Source organism: Enhydra lutris, unplaced genomic scaffold (assembly GCF_002288905.1).
Source record: "Enhydra lutris kenyoni isolate GAN:26980312 unplaced genomic scaffold, ASM228890v2 scaffoldscaffold56, whole genome shotgun sequence".
NCBI lineage: Eukaryota > Metazoa > Chordata > Mammalia > Carnivora > Mustelidae > Enhydra > Enhydra lutris.
In genome coordinates, this window is record NW_019154140.1 from 8654371 (window position 1) to 8669360 (window position 14990).

A 14990-nucleotide genomic window follows, 5' to 3' on the forward strand; every position below is an offset into this window, starting at 1 on the left:
GAACATTGCTGCTTTTATACAGCTTATAGTTTAGAGCTCTAAACTAAACTCTAAACCTTTGGGAAATGGTTTCCATGCTAGAAAACCAAAAATACGAAATACACTGAAGTAGGGAGGTGAGGGGTAGGAAGGGATTGAGGCCATCTCGAAACATAATACATTCATTATTTAACCATAGTCATTCCTAAGGGACAGGAGGAAGGCAGATCCTTTCTCCTAAATCTGTCTTTTTTTTTTTTTTTTTTTTTTTTTAAGTAATCTCTGCACCCCACGTGGGGCCCCAACTCACAACCCAGAGATCAAGAGTCACATGCTCTACTGACTGAGCCAGTCAGGTGCCCCTCCAAGTCATGTCTTAACAGGCTAAACACTTAGAGAAAAGTCAAAAACTCTGGAGTCCTAAGCTTTCTGCTTTCTTGGGTCTACTTGAGTAGCGCGGCTCACTAAGCTAGATAGAGAAGGTCTACTGAGTAATGTCTATCTTGCTATCCAGCCCCAAAGAAAGAAGCCATCTTTCCTCCTCACCTTTCCTCGGATCAAAGCTTTGAAAGCAATTCGTACAATTAGGTAGGACCAGATGATATGCAGAACCTGCAGGATCAGGAGAAGGCCATTGAAGAGCCACCAGGAGGGATAAGGCCCGATCATCTCCCAACTCTCAAAGAAGGTCGTGTTCAGAATCCTAGAAGAGGAGGCCAGTGGTGAGATTCTAAAGTCAAAGCCAGGCAGACAGGAATGAAACTCAGTTCCCTAGGAAGCAGAACCCAGTAAGCTTTTTCTCTCTCTGTTCTAACAGTTGAAATGCAGGGATATTCATCCACAGTGAAAAAAGATAAAGAAAGGGGGCCTATGAAGTTTTTGATCTTAGGAAGCAAGGAAAGATATGTAAGTCTCAGGAACTGATGGGTTAAGTCATATCATTAATCGTTTCAAATATGAATCGTTTCACAAAACTGGGGCAGCAGTTTTAATCATAATCGTAACCATTACTCAGGCCCTTAGGCACAGACAGGACAATCGGTAGTTGATTCCCTCAGACCAAAGAGAATCCCCAACCTATAGTCATTGGCTTTGTACAGAGCAGTGAGGGTGGAAGTGAGAGTGGTGTGTGTGTTGGTTACGGTGCGGGAGGCCAGAAGAGCAGGAAAATAAGAAGAGAATTTTGCAGTCAGTGCAAAAGAAGGCAAAGGAATTACTTAGGCATAAAAGGAGGGCTATTCCTCAGAGGAGTCTGGAAAGCCACAGGCAAGTGAGTTGGTTATTCTCAGCCTGGATCACATCTTCCTAGAAATACTGTGCGAGGGAAGTAAGGTCCTGGGAGAGTCTATCGGTCAGGTTAGGCCCAGGATAAGGCAGGGCAATAGGGTGTCTGGTGGCCTGTTCCCTAAATTGGCAAAAGCTATCTTTTTTTTTTTTTTTAAAGATTTTATTTATTTATTTGACAGAGAGATCACACGTGGTCAGAGAGACAGGCAGAGAGAGAGAGGAGGAAGCAGGCTCCCCGCTGAGCAGAGAGCCTGACACGGGGCTCGATCCCAGGACCCTGAGATCATGACCTGAGCCAAAAGCAGAGGCTTAACCCACTGAGCCACCCAGGCGCCCCGGCAAAAGGTATCATTAGCAACATACTGACCACAGTTCCATGGCCCTAACACTTACCAGAATGGGTAGATTCCTAGACGAGTGACCACAAAAACAGCACTGAAGATCACAAAAAGGGTGTCACAGAGACGCTGATATTTGGCATAATTGGCCAGTTTGGCTGCCTGGGGAAAGAAAGAGAAGAACTGAGCTGGGGAGAAAGCCAGTTCTCTGACACAAAGAAGGAGGGAAAAGAGGAATATTGAGGAAATGGGTTGGTTGGCGGCGGGGGTGGGGGGGAGGCGAGAAAGAGGAATAATGTGGAAACAGAGGTTGGAGGGGGGTAGTTTACCTCCAGCAAGAAGTCTGAGGCATCATGTAAACACATGATCAGAGTCCCCACCCGAACCATGTTGTTGATGTAGGAAAAGGTGATGAGCCCAATGGTGGCCAAGTGATGCACAAACATGATCAGGAAGTCCTAGGATGGCATAGAAACAGCAGAGGCAGGTAAAGGCAAGGCCATAGAGGTTCTATTTTGTTTAAACTCTCCCTTATGGAGCACCCTAGCATCCGACCCAAAACTCTACACCAGTAACTGACCTATAATCTATGTTAATATAGCTCCAAGCATGGAAAATAACCATTCTGTTTGGAAGTTGCAGAATATGTAGACCATGTATGCTGACCTGACACTTGGAAATAATTTCCCAGGTGGTAATCAGACCTATAAGCAGTATCTTTGAGATTCTAAGACTGTTCTGATGAAGGAAATTTCAACCAAAGGGACCTAACAGGAGAGGTCTGTGCAGGGATGAAGCTAAACTCTTCTAAAAAGTTGCAGAGAAATACTAAATAATCTATCTTAACTGTAAGCACCTTCTGCTTTCAGATTTAAAGCTCTAATTCAAATGCCAAGGTTAAACGGAAAAAATCTCTAAATACCTGTTATCAGACATATCTAATACTTCTCAACCCACTGAGGGACAGAGGATGGGAGAAGGCAGGTGAATTTGGGTCAGAGAAACAGGGATGAGAAGTCTGTGCTCTCTCCACATAGATACAATGGTAGGTTGTAGTTCTTGAGCTGGATGGGTTCACAGGTATATGTTCCAGTATGCTTTAAAAGCCACATATATATTATGAACCTTTTTATACGTGTTTTTTTTTTCAAAGATTTTATTTATTTATTTGACAGACAGAGATCACAAGTAGGCAGAGAAGCAGGCAGAGAGAGAGAGAGAGGAGAAAGCAGGCTCCCCACTGAGCAGCGAGCTCGATGTGGGGCTCGATCCCAAGACCCTGAGATCATGACCTGAGCCGAAGGCAGAGGCTTTAACCCACTGAGCCACCCAGGCGCCCCACGTGTCGTGTTTTAAAATAAATTTTTAATAAGGGGACCTGTGTCTCCTGACCATTGGAGTGAAGGGCATCTGAATTGAGTACCGAGCTTCTAGATTATACAAAAACTAAGAACCCAGATTAGTGTCAATCCATTCCCATAAATGCTAACCCTGGTTTTCCTTACCAAAGATAATCATGAGTTAGTGACAGATTAACGTTAGAGCTGCTGGAACCACGTTATGTCAGGTGCATACCAATAAAAAGTGAAGATTCTGTCCTTTCTGTCTGTGTATAAAAAACTTAAGTCATTTCTAACTTTGTCACTGTGTGGGCAAGTCAACTCACTTCCCTGAATCTCTGTTTCCTAAACAATAGCAAGAAAACAGTAAACTAAGTCATCTAAAACCCCTTCCAGTTGACATTCTTTGAGTAGCTGGAGTTACCAAGAAGGGAGAACAGAGAAAGAGCAAGGATCTCCGATGTAAATCAAAAGCCAGATCTTGCTTTTTTGAAAGCAGGCTTCTTCCTGGATGAGGCCTTGCTATCCCCAAGTTCTCACTAGTTTCCAGAACTTTATACATGTAAGAACCTTAGAGAAAACTAAGGAAAAGGGTATGCTTTTTAGCTGGTTAACTGTTCTTATCCTGGGCTACCCTGAATGCCTCAGATACACTTACTTCATCATTGGTCAAGTCTCATTTCTGAGAGCATTACCAAAACCTAACAGTCTCATCAAACCTACTTTCTCCCTCTTTTGTGGTCCCAGGCAGGCCAGAAAATCCAGAATAGCAATCATGGTGGCTACTAGAAAGGAGGAGGATGCAATAAATTAGCATGGAGGGAGGCAGTGTCCTTACCTTCCGTTTAATGTCTATAAACTGAGAAAACATAAGAGACCAATAGAAGGCCAATTCCATGATATAATAGTAATAAAGCCCACTTGTGAGAGGCTGGAAAAGAGAAAGTAGTAGTTAGAATACCAGCTAGTCAAAAATTCATTCCATCTCCACAACTTCCTGTTTCAGAGGACCAATACCCAAAATTATTAGACACTCTTCTTCCCCATCATCTTCCAAGATCTGTACTAGCTGACAGGCTTTGGATTGGTGTGGAGAATTAAACCTCTTCCCTCTGCCCCTCCACATACACATTTTCAGCTCACATCTTTAGAAAAGATCAGATAGGGTTAACACATACTATAGCACAATCAAATCAGTATGTCTAGAACCCTGGACAATTAGTGCTGATTTTCAGGGGATTGAAGACACTCAGGTCTTTTCTTCTATCCTGTTAGCAGCCCCCTGACATTTTTCTAGTAATAGGTTAGAACCAAGATGCTTTTAAGGGGACTCCAAGTTACCCTTGATTCAAAAAGATCACCTGAATCAGAAAGCATCTCATTAAGTGCCAGGAAGCTGCTTTTCTTTCCACCCCAATTAGTGTGAATATAATAGGGAATCTGGAACAAAAAGATGGCTGGATTTCACTGTTATGGGGGCCCCAGAAATAGATACCCTGAATATATGATTCAAAGAGACTCAGCTCCTAATCCCTCCAGAATACCAAGAAGACATGCCATCTGCCCTGAGACTGCCCTGCCTACCGTACCTTCCACACATAGATAAGGCCCCTGTCTTGAAAGGGCTCAGACCATACCTGATATGGATAGCCACGCCAGCACTGTCGGATGTCCCAGAACCAAGGTGACTAAGAGAAAACAGATAATCCAGGTCAGCCTTTAAGATTCAACCCTGGCTTACCTATAAATCCCTTTCTCTATACTAGGAGCACAAGAGAGATGGGGAAGAAAATGGAATCCTTGATGGAACCGATAGGTCCTGAAAGGCTCAATAAATGGGTAGGTTTTTCTTCTAAATCAAGATAGTGTTATTACAAAGAGAAAAACCGTACTTGGAGGTAAATGAGAGCATGGAGAGCTCTAGGATAGTTTTTGGAAATATCAACATCTAGGATATGGGAAATAGGGAAGCAGGAAGACTGATTCCATCTGACAACGGAGAGAGAGAGATCTCCATGCCGAAGATTCAAAAGTCAAAAATAATTATCTCTGTTGGAGTTTCAATTATGTTCTTTAAGGAATTTGTCTATTTCATCTAAGTTGTTGAATTTATTTACTATGAAATTGTTCATAATATTGTCATTATCCTTCCAACATCAACAGGATCTATAGTGAGAGCCCCTTTTTCTCCCTGACATCGATCATTTCTCTTTTTTATTCTAGAAGTTTAACAGCTTTTTTTTTTTAAGTTCTTCTTCTTTTTTTTTTAAATATTTCATTCATTTATTTGATAGAGAGAGAGATCATGAGTAGGCAGAGCGGCAGGCAGAGAGAGAGGGAAGAAGCAGGCTCCCCACTGAGCAGAGAGCCCGATGCGGGGCTCGATCCCAGGACCCTGAGATCATGACCTGAGCTGAAGGCAGAGGCTTTAACCTACTGAGCCACCCAGGCGCCCCAGTTTAATAGCTTTAATTAAACCTTAAAAAGAACCAACTTTTGGCTTTATCAGTTTTCTCCATTGTTTGTTTAATGCCTATTTCATTAATTTTTAAAAAATTAATTTTTTAAAAATTTAAATTCAAGTAACTAATATATAATGTATTATTTGTTACAGGAGTATAGGTCTATGATATTTCATTAATTTTTTACCTTTTTTTGGTTATTTCTTTCCTTTAACTTACTTTGCTCTTCTTTCTCCAGATCTTTTTTTTTTTTTTAAGATTTTTATTTATTTATTTGACAGAGATCACAAGTAGGCAATGAGGCAGGCAGAGAGAGAGGGGGAAGCAGGCTCCCCACCAAGCAGAGAGCCCTATTCGGGGCTCGATCCCAGGACCCTGAGATCATGACCTGATCTGAAGGCAGAGGCTTTATTAACCCACTGAGCCACCCAGGTGGCCCTCTTTCTCCAGATCTTAAAAGCTTATATCATTGATTTTAAAGCTTTCTTCTTTTCTAATATAAGCATTTAAAGCTATAAATTTCCCTCTAAGCATGCCTTTAGCTGCATCCCACAAGTTTTGGTAGGCTGGGTTTTCAGCATCATTCCATTAAATATTTTCTAATTTCCCTTGTGATTTCTTCTTTAATCCATGGGTCATTTTCAAAAGTTTAACTTGCGGGACGCCTGGGTGGCTCAGTTGGTTGGGCGGCTGCCTTCGGCTCGGGTCATGATCCCAGCGTCCTGGGATCAAGTCCCACATCGGGCTCCTTGTTCTGTGGGGAGCCTGCTTCTCCCTCTGCCTCTGCCTGCCACTCTGTCTGCCTGTGCTCTCTCTCTCTCTCTGACAAAAAAAAAAAACTAAACCCATAATGAAATAAGTTTAACTTGCAAATATTTCTTGATATCTTTTTTTAAATCTTGATATCTTAATATTATTGATTTTTAGCTAAATTCCATTATGGGTGGAGAACATACCTTATAAGATTTCAAAACTTTAAAATTTACTGAGACTTATTTTATGGCCTAGCATGTGGTCTGTCTTAATTCATGTTACATGTGCACTTGAAAATTATATATATTCTTCAGCTGTTGGCATAGTGTTCTCTAAATGTCAATTAGGTCAAACTGATTGTGTTGTACAAATTTACATCCTTAGTAATTTTTTATCTAGTGACTTAGCCAATTATGAAAGAAGAGTATTAAAATCACCAACAATGTTATGGATTTGTCCAGTCCATTCCTTCAGTTCTGCCTCTTTTTACTTCATGTATTTTGAAGCCTCAGTTATAACAGTTAGAGGAAAATAGTGTGGTATAGTGAAAAACAAAAAACAAAAACCAACCACCATGGAATCGGAAATCAAAAAGCCTGAAATTTGGGGTGCCTAGGTGGCTCAGTCATTAAGCATCTACCTTCTGCTCTGGTCATGATCCCAGGGTCCTGGGATGGAGCCCCATATGGGGCTCTCTGCTTGGTGGGAAGCCAGCTTCTCCCACTTCCCCTGCTTGTGTTCCCTCTCTCGCCGTATCTCTGTCAAATAAATAAAATATTTAAAAAAAAAAAAAAAAAAGCCCTGAAATTCTTCACCTCTGGTAATTAACTAAAAAGCAGGAATACTACCAGTTTTATGCACTTTAAAGGGTTACTGATTCCATTTCTACAACTGTCTCCTCCTTAGAAGAACAGGATTTTTGTCAAATGCTTTACAGAGCATCACAGACTATGCTGATTAATCAATACTATACCTATACTACGCTATTACAATTAGTACTATTATCTCCCCTAAATAAGGGGAGAAAAAGTAAAGTTAAGAAGTTATTGAAGTCAGACACCAGACAGAAGACCATCTATCTAGCATATACACCTGGGCCATAGGCATTATAGTAAAAATAAAAGGGGAGAAGGAAAATAAAGAGCTAATGGTATTTAACTTCTATCTCTAGACATGTAGGCATGATTAGAATCCAGCAGCACACCACAGACAGTTTAGACTTACCGACCAGAGAAATTTAATTCCGTAGCAGAATATAGATAAATAGAAAGTGAATCTCCACCTGGGTGGGCAAAGAATAGAAGTTAGATGAATATTCACTCAAAAGAAAGTCTTTGAGGCTGAGGAAGTGAAGACAGCAGACTTGGAGCTCAGACAATTATGGGTGAGAAATAAGGTAAGTTCCCAGAGGGGCATCTGGCTGGCTCAGTCAGTACAGCACATGCAACTCTTGATCTCAGAATTTTATGTGTGAGCACCACATCAGGCATAGAGTTTACTTAAAAAAAATAGTAATAATAAATAAATAAAATCTTTAAAAAAAAACAGAGAAGTTCCTAAATAGGGACGAATACTGTTACCTAAAAAGCCAAAATGATAGAGACATCTTCCAGCTCTGTTTAAAAGACTTCCACAAGTATATACTGGCTTTAATCAACTTTTCTTCCATACACTCCCTAATGATAGTGCCTAATATTTTTTTTTGCATGACAATGATAAATTGTGTTCTGTATCCAGAGGATAATTAGTAAAACCCCAGTGAAATGAAGTATAGTATATCCAGAAGAGGGATGTTTCCCACCAAAATGTCATTTTAGAGCAAGCTGGTACTATCTCTGCCAAGGTGTACAAGGGTGTGTCTATCTTCCTACATGAATGCAGTTAGAGGAATGCCCTCCCAGTCTGTTTGGGAAAAGGGAACAAAATGGAACTACAACATTTAGCTTAGTGGTAAGCATATTCAAGACACTAATGGTGACCAGTCTTCCAGTTCTCTTCTTTCCTGCCTATAATAATTTGAGTTAGCCTCTACACCCACTGACTACTGTCCTACCAAAAGAAAACCTCAGTCCGGTCACACCCTACCCTTCTCCTCACTCCCCACCTCCCTATGCACACCTACATGCTTTCACAGAACTTTGTGAGCGTTGGAGGCTTGTCCTGATTCCTCCGATGACGAAACCAGCATTGGATCTTTCGGACATCCCAGTCCAGTTGCTTTGACAGGCCTTCCAGCCTCTTCTCATCAGGATACTGTAGATGTATGACCAGAGTCAGAACATCCCTTTTTCTTTGACCCTCTCATTAAATCCCTCTGACTAGCTGAGTGGCAGAGGGGTGATAACTACAGCAGTTTAAGGGATGTTTGTCTTTCCCCCAAACTCATTTTTAGTAAGAAGTCCTATTTTACAAGATCAAAGACCTTTACCTTTATATACCTCCTTCTCTGGTCGTCTCCCTCCAGCCCAAGTTGAGTGAAAAAAGCTATTAAAAATCCAAGCTGCAAAGGCTATTGGTACCCTCCCTATCTTGATTATGCAACTGGATAATGACGGAAGCTGGAGCAGGGATAAACAAAATCAAGATGTGTGTCTGGGAAAGGCAGGACTGTGGTGGCTAGTAGGCCTAAAATTCAAATGTATGTAAACTTGACTTATTTAAGGGATCCTGACCCAAAGGTATTCCCCCTGACGGGATAAAGCTCTCCTTATAGTTATATGGACTACCCATCCTATCCCTACCCTTGGAGTTACCTGCTCTCTATCCTCCCCTTCCCTGTGGAGCAACCCCTCACATGACTCGTCCTCTGTTTCTTTGCCCACTTACCTTGGTAATAGATACGAACACCTTTTCAAGGATGGCATTGGGCTGGGCCGGATAGGGACCACTGTCCTGGATGCCAACATGAAGTGCGCAGGGTTTGGCAATAAAACTGTAATGAGAAAAATCCAAAGCCATTTCTAAATATGGTTTGCTAAGCACAAAGGAAAGATCCTGATTAGGGGACTAATGGGAGGCAAAAGGGAAAACACTTGGCTGGGAACTAGGACTTGTTGATTTGGTCCTGGATTCTGCCACTGACTCACTTGAGAAGTGACCTGTTGACCAAATATTAGAATGTTAAGCTCTTTTTCCATTGTTCTCTGGCTTCCCTAATCACATCTTGAGCTTTAGAGTCAGAAAAGACCTAAGTCAAACCTATCATTTTATCTACCAGTCTACCACTTACTGCCTGCAGGAACTTGGGTGATTAATTAACCTCTCAAAGTCCATTTTTTTCATCTATAAGATGAAGACAACATCAACATCCTTGCCACTCGATATAAGGACCACAGGCCAAAAACATTATTAGTTTTTCCTGTAAGCCTTTTGGAAATGTAGAATCTCAGACTCCATCCCAGACCTGCAAAATCAGAATCTGCAGTAACAGGATCCTCTGGTGTTCTTCATATGCCCATAAAAACGTTAGCAGCACTGGTCTACTTTATAAAACCTTTCTAAGTATTCAATGAGACAATGTATCATGAAGACCATGGCACAAATGAGATACTTAATAAACAGTAGATTTCCTTACATCAGAAGATCAAGAAGATCTTAATTGGGAGGGCCCTGGAGAACTGAGACTGAGCTCTTCCTAAATACAAATATCCTACGTCTCCCTCACCTTCCTGGCTAATCAAAAGGTTATGTAAATACTTAGAACTTTCAGTAGCCTGGAAGAAAGGAAATTGGGAAGGGTGAGAAATAAATTACCTATTAATATTCAGTTCTATTCCCAAATCTACCACTAATAAGCCATATAAACTTAGTCAAGTCACTTAACTCTTGGGTCTTGGTTTCATCATCTAGAAGAAGTAATAAGGTGATTCCTAAGATTTTTTTCTACATCTATGATTCCATGGTATTATCACTGATTGTACTTAGTTTTTAACGTGTAGATCTTTGAAAATTAACTGTTCTTTGGTTCTTCAAGAAAGATCTCTGTAGGGGCACCTGGCTGGCTCAGTTGACAGAACACACCACTCTTGGGATGCCTGGGTGGCTCAGTTGGTTAAGCAGCTGCCTTCGGCTCAGGTCATGATCCTAGCGTCCTGGGATCAAGTCCCACATCGGGCTCCTTGCTCGGCGCGGAGCCTGCTTCTCCCTCTGCCTCTGCCTGCCATTCTGTCTGCCTGTGCTCGCTCGCTCGCTCTCCCTCTCTGACAAATAAATAAAATCTAAAAAAAAAAAAAAAAAAGAACACACCACTCTTGATCTCAAGGTTGTGAGCTCAGGCCCCATGTTGGGCACAGAGTTTACTCTACAAAGAAAAAAAATCTTAGGAAAATAAAAAAAGAGGGGTGTCTCAGTGGGTTGGTCGTTTAAGCATCTGACTCTTGCTCTCAGATTGTGAGTTCAAGCCCCGTGTTGGGCTCCACACAGGGCATAGAGCCTACTGAAAGAAAGAGAGGAGAGAGAGAGAGAGAGAGCTCTTTTTTTCACAACGATAAACTTCTGTGAGCATTAGCTCTAGGAAAGGCTCATGTAATCATTTTCAGGATAAGTCAAAATCAGTTTTACGTTCTCTTAGCACGTTCCGGAGTCCCAAGATGAAAATGAGACTGGGAGGCATACAATGGAGTGCTCTTGACCTATTTTCTTGATCTGCATTTGAATCCAGAATTTAGGGGTGCCTGGGTGGCTCAGTGGGTTGAGCCGCTGCCTTCGGCTCAGGTCATGATCTCGGGGTCCTGGGATCGAGTCCCGCATCGGGCTCTCTGCTCAGCAGGGAGCCTGCTTCCCTTCCTCTCTCTCTGCCTTCCTCTCTGCCTACTTGTGATCTCTCTCTGTCAAATAAATAAATAAAAAAAATCTTTAAAAAAAACAAAAAACAAAAAACAAAAAACAAAAAACAAAAAACAGTTTGAATCCAGAATTTATCTCTAAGGGAGGGACTGAGAATAAGAAACTATTATCTTCCTCTGTGAGAACTTTTTTTTACCCTTATCATCAAAGTTCCTGAGCCATGGAGAAATATTTATTCAGAGCACAAAGTCAGCCACATCTGTAATCTATTCTCCCCTTTCACACAGGTGGTGCAAAAGTTTCATTCGAAGGCCAACACTAGTAGATACTTTAATTTCTATTTTCTGGTATATTATTCTGTGTACAAATATTTTAGCACCCCACTCATGTTTAAACTCCTTATGAACACAGAATATACAGAGAATATTGTTTTTGCGTTTACCAAGGTTCTGCGTCTGTGCTCAGTAAATGCTCAGTAACTGACAAGTGACAGGTCTTGCAAATCCTACCACTGCTCTATTGGAACTCAGTTTGGGCCCAGGACTGAGCAGCATCCAGAGGAGTAATTAATGCAGTCATTCTTTGCTTTTGAGTTTGTGCTATAGGAGATGAAAGCACTGTCTTCTCTCATCTACATTAATTACATGAAGAGGTACATCCAATAACAAAAACAGCCTTTCCAATTCCTACCCTTGCTCCCTGATCCAGGGCTCTTTCTCAATTCAGAAGCAGTCAGGTGATTAAAGGGCCCGAGTTAGAGTTTACCAGCTACAGGACTTGGTGAGTTACTCACCTATAGGAGGGAGATAAAATCTACTTCACAGGGTTATTTTAAAAATGAAATGACATGATTCATGCCTCACCCAGTACCTGATATTTAGTAAACATTCACTAAAAGGCAGATGCTGTTCTTCTTCTTCTTATTTTTTAAGGCACCTATTATTATTTTTACCAGAACAGTTCAGTCTGGGTTCTCACTGGTGGTGTCTCTGGCATAAGGCAAGAAGAATAAGAAATCTTATTTCATACAACAGGAACAGGTTTGTACCCTGCTCACCTGGGTGAAGCCAAGATAATTTTTTTATTATCTGGACCTTGGAGTGAACTTAATATCCTAGAGCTGTAATTAGCTCATATCCTGACCTTATTAGTTCACAGAGTGCAATGAAAGACAAAGTCACTGACATCCAGTCAGTTATACAACTACAGACCCTAAGAAAATTTATCTATTTGATAAATATTTGTGGAGCACCTATATTGTGCTACAGTGTGAAGCACAAAACCTTAAATAGGGACTTACGGTTGCAAAATAATTTTTTTTCTGATAAAGTTAAATATATAGATTTATTTAGGTTCCTAATGAATCACCTAAATGAAGAAAAGTGAAATTAGGTCTTCATCACTTCTGTTAGATAAGCACTTATCAAAGCATGGCATAGAGACTCCTAGGGTTTCAGTGATACTTTCAAGAGGTCTATAAGGTCCAAACACTCTCATAACAAGTCTATAACTTCAGAATCATTCTTTTCTCTCTCATTCTCTCATGAGTGTACAGTGGAATTTTCCACAGGTTACATGACATTGCAATAGACTGAACGCAGAGGCTGACATGGGAATACAGCTGCCAAGTACAAACGAGACTTACAAAAATGTAAAATAATACTATTCTTATCATAATTTTTTGTTTTGTTTTGTTTTGTATACGTGCTGCTGAAGCAAGCACACATTTGTTTTGTTTTGGGAAATATTTTTCATGAGACATCAGTTACATTACCAATATAATCAATTTGTCATTTATAAATGAATTAATAAAAATTATTTGTTTTAAAATTTCCATTTTAATTTCTAAAGCAGCCCGTGTTGGTAGCTGTTCTCCATATAAACATAAACTCTCTCAGATCCTTACTAATTTTCAGAGTGTGAAAGATTCCTGACATCACAGTTTGAAAATTGCTATGCTGGATGACAGTGAGAAATCAAATTTACCTTGTGTTTTTTTTGTCCTCTCCAGGATCAATCTGTTGCCCAAGTTTTAAAATCATTTGAAAGACCAGACTTCCCTTTGCCTGCAGGTCTGAATTAGTAGGCATTCAGTGGCCTATAATGAATGGTAAGCTACTCCTATCCACCTGCCACTCCAGGAACACGAGTCTAGTGACCCAACCTGATTATAACATTTCTGTTCTGCTTTGTAGACATCATTTCATTCTGCCCTTTTCCTGCCCTGCAGCTACATGGCAGCGGCTGAATGAGGTCTGAGTTAATTAAGATGAAATTACTTACTACTTTGCTTTTTCATACCAAAGATGGGAGCTATGCTAACAATTCTATCTTCCCGATTCACCTCAACATCACTGGTGGACATGTACTATATACAAATATATTTCAAAGTATAGATCAAGCTTCTTAACTGGTGTATCATGGCAAGTAATATATTTGGGCTGTATTTACCCTGAGATACTGCTCTTAGCTCTCAGGCTGATCCATGGGGCCTGTGGTAGCTAGGTAACCTTAGTCTGTAGCCTCTGGCCTCATATACCTCACTGTGCAATACACAAAATATTTTCTATATGTGCAGCAACATTATTAGGTTGGGAAGCAGTGGCTCAGATAAATTTCTGGAAAAATATAAAGTGTCAGAATTTATATATAAAAAAGAAAAATAACCATCAAAGAAATCAAAATAGGGAATGAAGGGAAAAATACAATAAAAAGAGAAAGGTCTTATACAGACCGATGAGGATGGTATACATTAGGTAATGAGTGACAATATCTGAACCTGAATGTTACCCACCCCCCAACACACATACGTGGGAAGAGAGAGAAGATTTTTTTTTTTTAAGATTTTACTTATTTGTTTTAAAGAACACAAGTCGGGGTTGGGGAGGGGGCAAGGAAGAGGGGGAAGCAGGGGCTTCCATTCCAATGATGCGGGGCTCCATTTCAGGACCCTGGGATCATGACCTGAGCCTAAGGCAGATACTTAACTGACTCAGCCAACAAGGCACCCACTCCTGTCCTTTTTAAAGATTTTATTTATTTGAGAGAGAGACTAAGATGTTTAAATATTCTCTTTTTTTTCTTTAAAGATTTTATTTATTTATTTGACAGATGGAGATCACAAGTAGACAGAGAAACAGGCATAAAGAGAGGAGGAAGCAGGCTCCCTGCTGAGCAGAGAGCCCGATGAAGGCTTGATCCCAGGACATGGATCTGGCTCATGATCTGAGCCGAAGGCAGAGGCTTTAACCCACTGAGCCACCCAGGCACCCCTTAAATAAAGATTCTTAAGGCCAGAGAAAGTCTGTTTAGAGAATTTAATCCTTAGGTACACAAGCAGCATTCAAAAATCTTGCCCCAAGACATATGTACCCCCAAGAAGCAAATGCAGAGTCCCACAGAAAACAGATTCCGAAATTCCCTTCCCTTTGCAACTGAATTCTTAATAAACTAATCACATTAAAAATTTGAGTGGCTTCTGTAGGGTGGAAAGAGGAGAAAGTAAAAAAGACATTCAGGCAGTTGGAACAGGATGTATTAAAGCAAAGAGATAAGAAACAAAATATTTAGAGAACTATGCAATGTACAAATTTGGGGCTGGCAACAGGGGCAGGAAAAAAAGCTGTACACCAGATCACAGGTGCCTTGTATGTTATGATAAGCGTGAACTTTATCCTATGTAGTCATTGGAAGGTTTTAGGCTGAGGTGGAGAAGAGATAGATTTGTGTATTAAAAAAGGAGTGTCATCAGTTAAAGGCCACTGTAAAAACTCCATGCTGTAAGTGATAAAGCACTGAACTAAGGCTATAGAAATGGAAAGGAAAGGATTGATTCAAGAGATGCTGAGGAGGTAAAACTAATAGCACCTGGTGACTGAAGAGATGTAGAAGGCAAAATAAAGAGTTAAGTGTTCCCTATTTCTGGCTTGGGAGACTCGATTATGGTGTCTCAACCAAGTAGAACGTAAGGTAAGAAAGCAAATTGGGAGTAATAGATGAATTGTGTTATGCTGAATTTGAAGTGCCTATGGGAACATTGAAATGGA

At 40.6% G+C, this 14990-nt stretch overlaps 1 protein-coding gene across 2 annotated transcripts in view; it reads right to left on the reverse strand.

Annotated features, from left to right (window-relative positions):
• The window catches only part of LOC111157957 (ceramide synthase 5), a 31267-nt gene that overhangs the window by 2698 nt on the left and 13579 nt on the right, over positions 1 to 14990 (reverse strand). For both annotated transcript variants that reach the window (XM_022519716.1, XM_022519715.1), the window contains exons 2-9: positions 8986 to 9091; positions 8282 to 8412; positions 7384 to 7441; positions 4582 to 4632; positions 3783 to 3875; positions 1934 to 2062; positions 1660 to 1766; positions 526 to 682 (exon numbers count right to left, since the gene is read on the reverse strand). In XM_022519716.1, coding sequence (XP_022375424.1) covers positions 526 to 682; positions 1660 to 1766; positions 1934 to 2062; positions 3783 to 3875; positions 4582 to 4632; positions 7384 to 7441; positions 8282 to 8412; positions 8986 to 9091 — 832 coding nt within the window. The remainder of the gene's footprint in view (positions 1 to 525; positions 683 to 1659; positions 1767 to 1933; positions 2063 to 3782; positions 3876 to 4581; positions 4633 to 7383; positions 7442 to 8281; positions 8413 to 8985; positions 9092 to 14990) is intronic.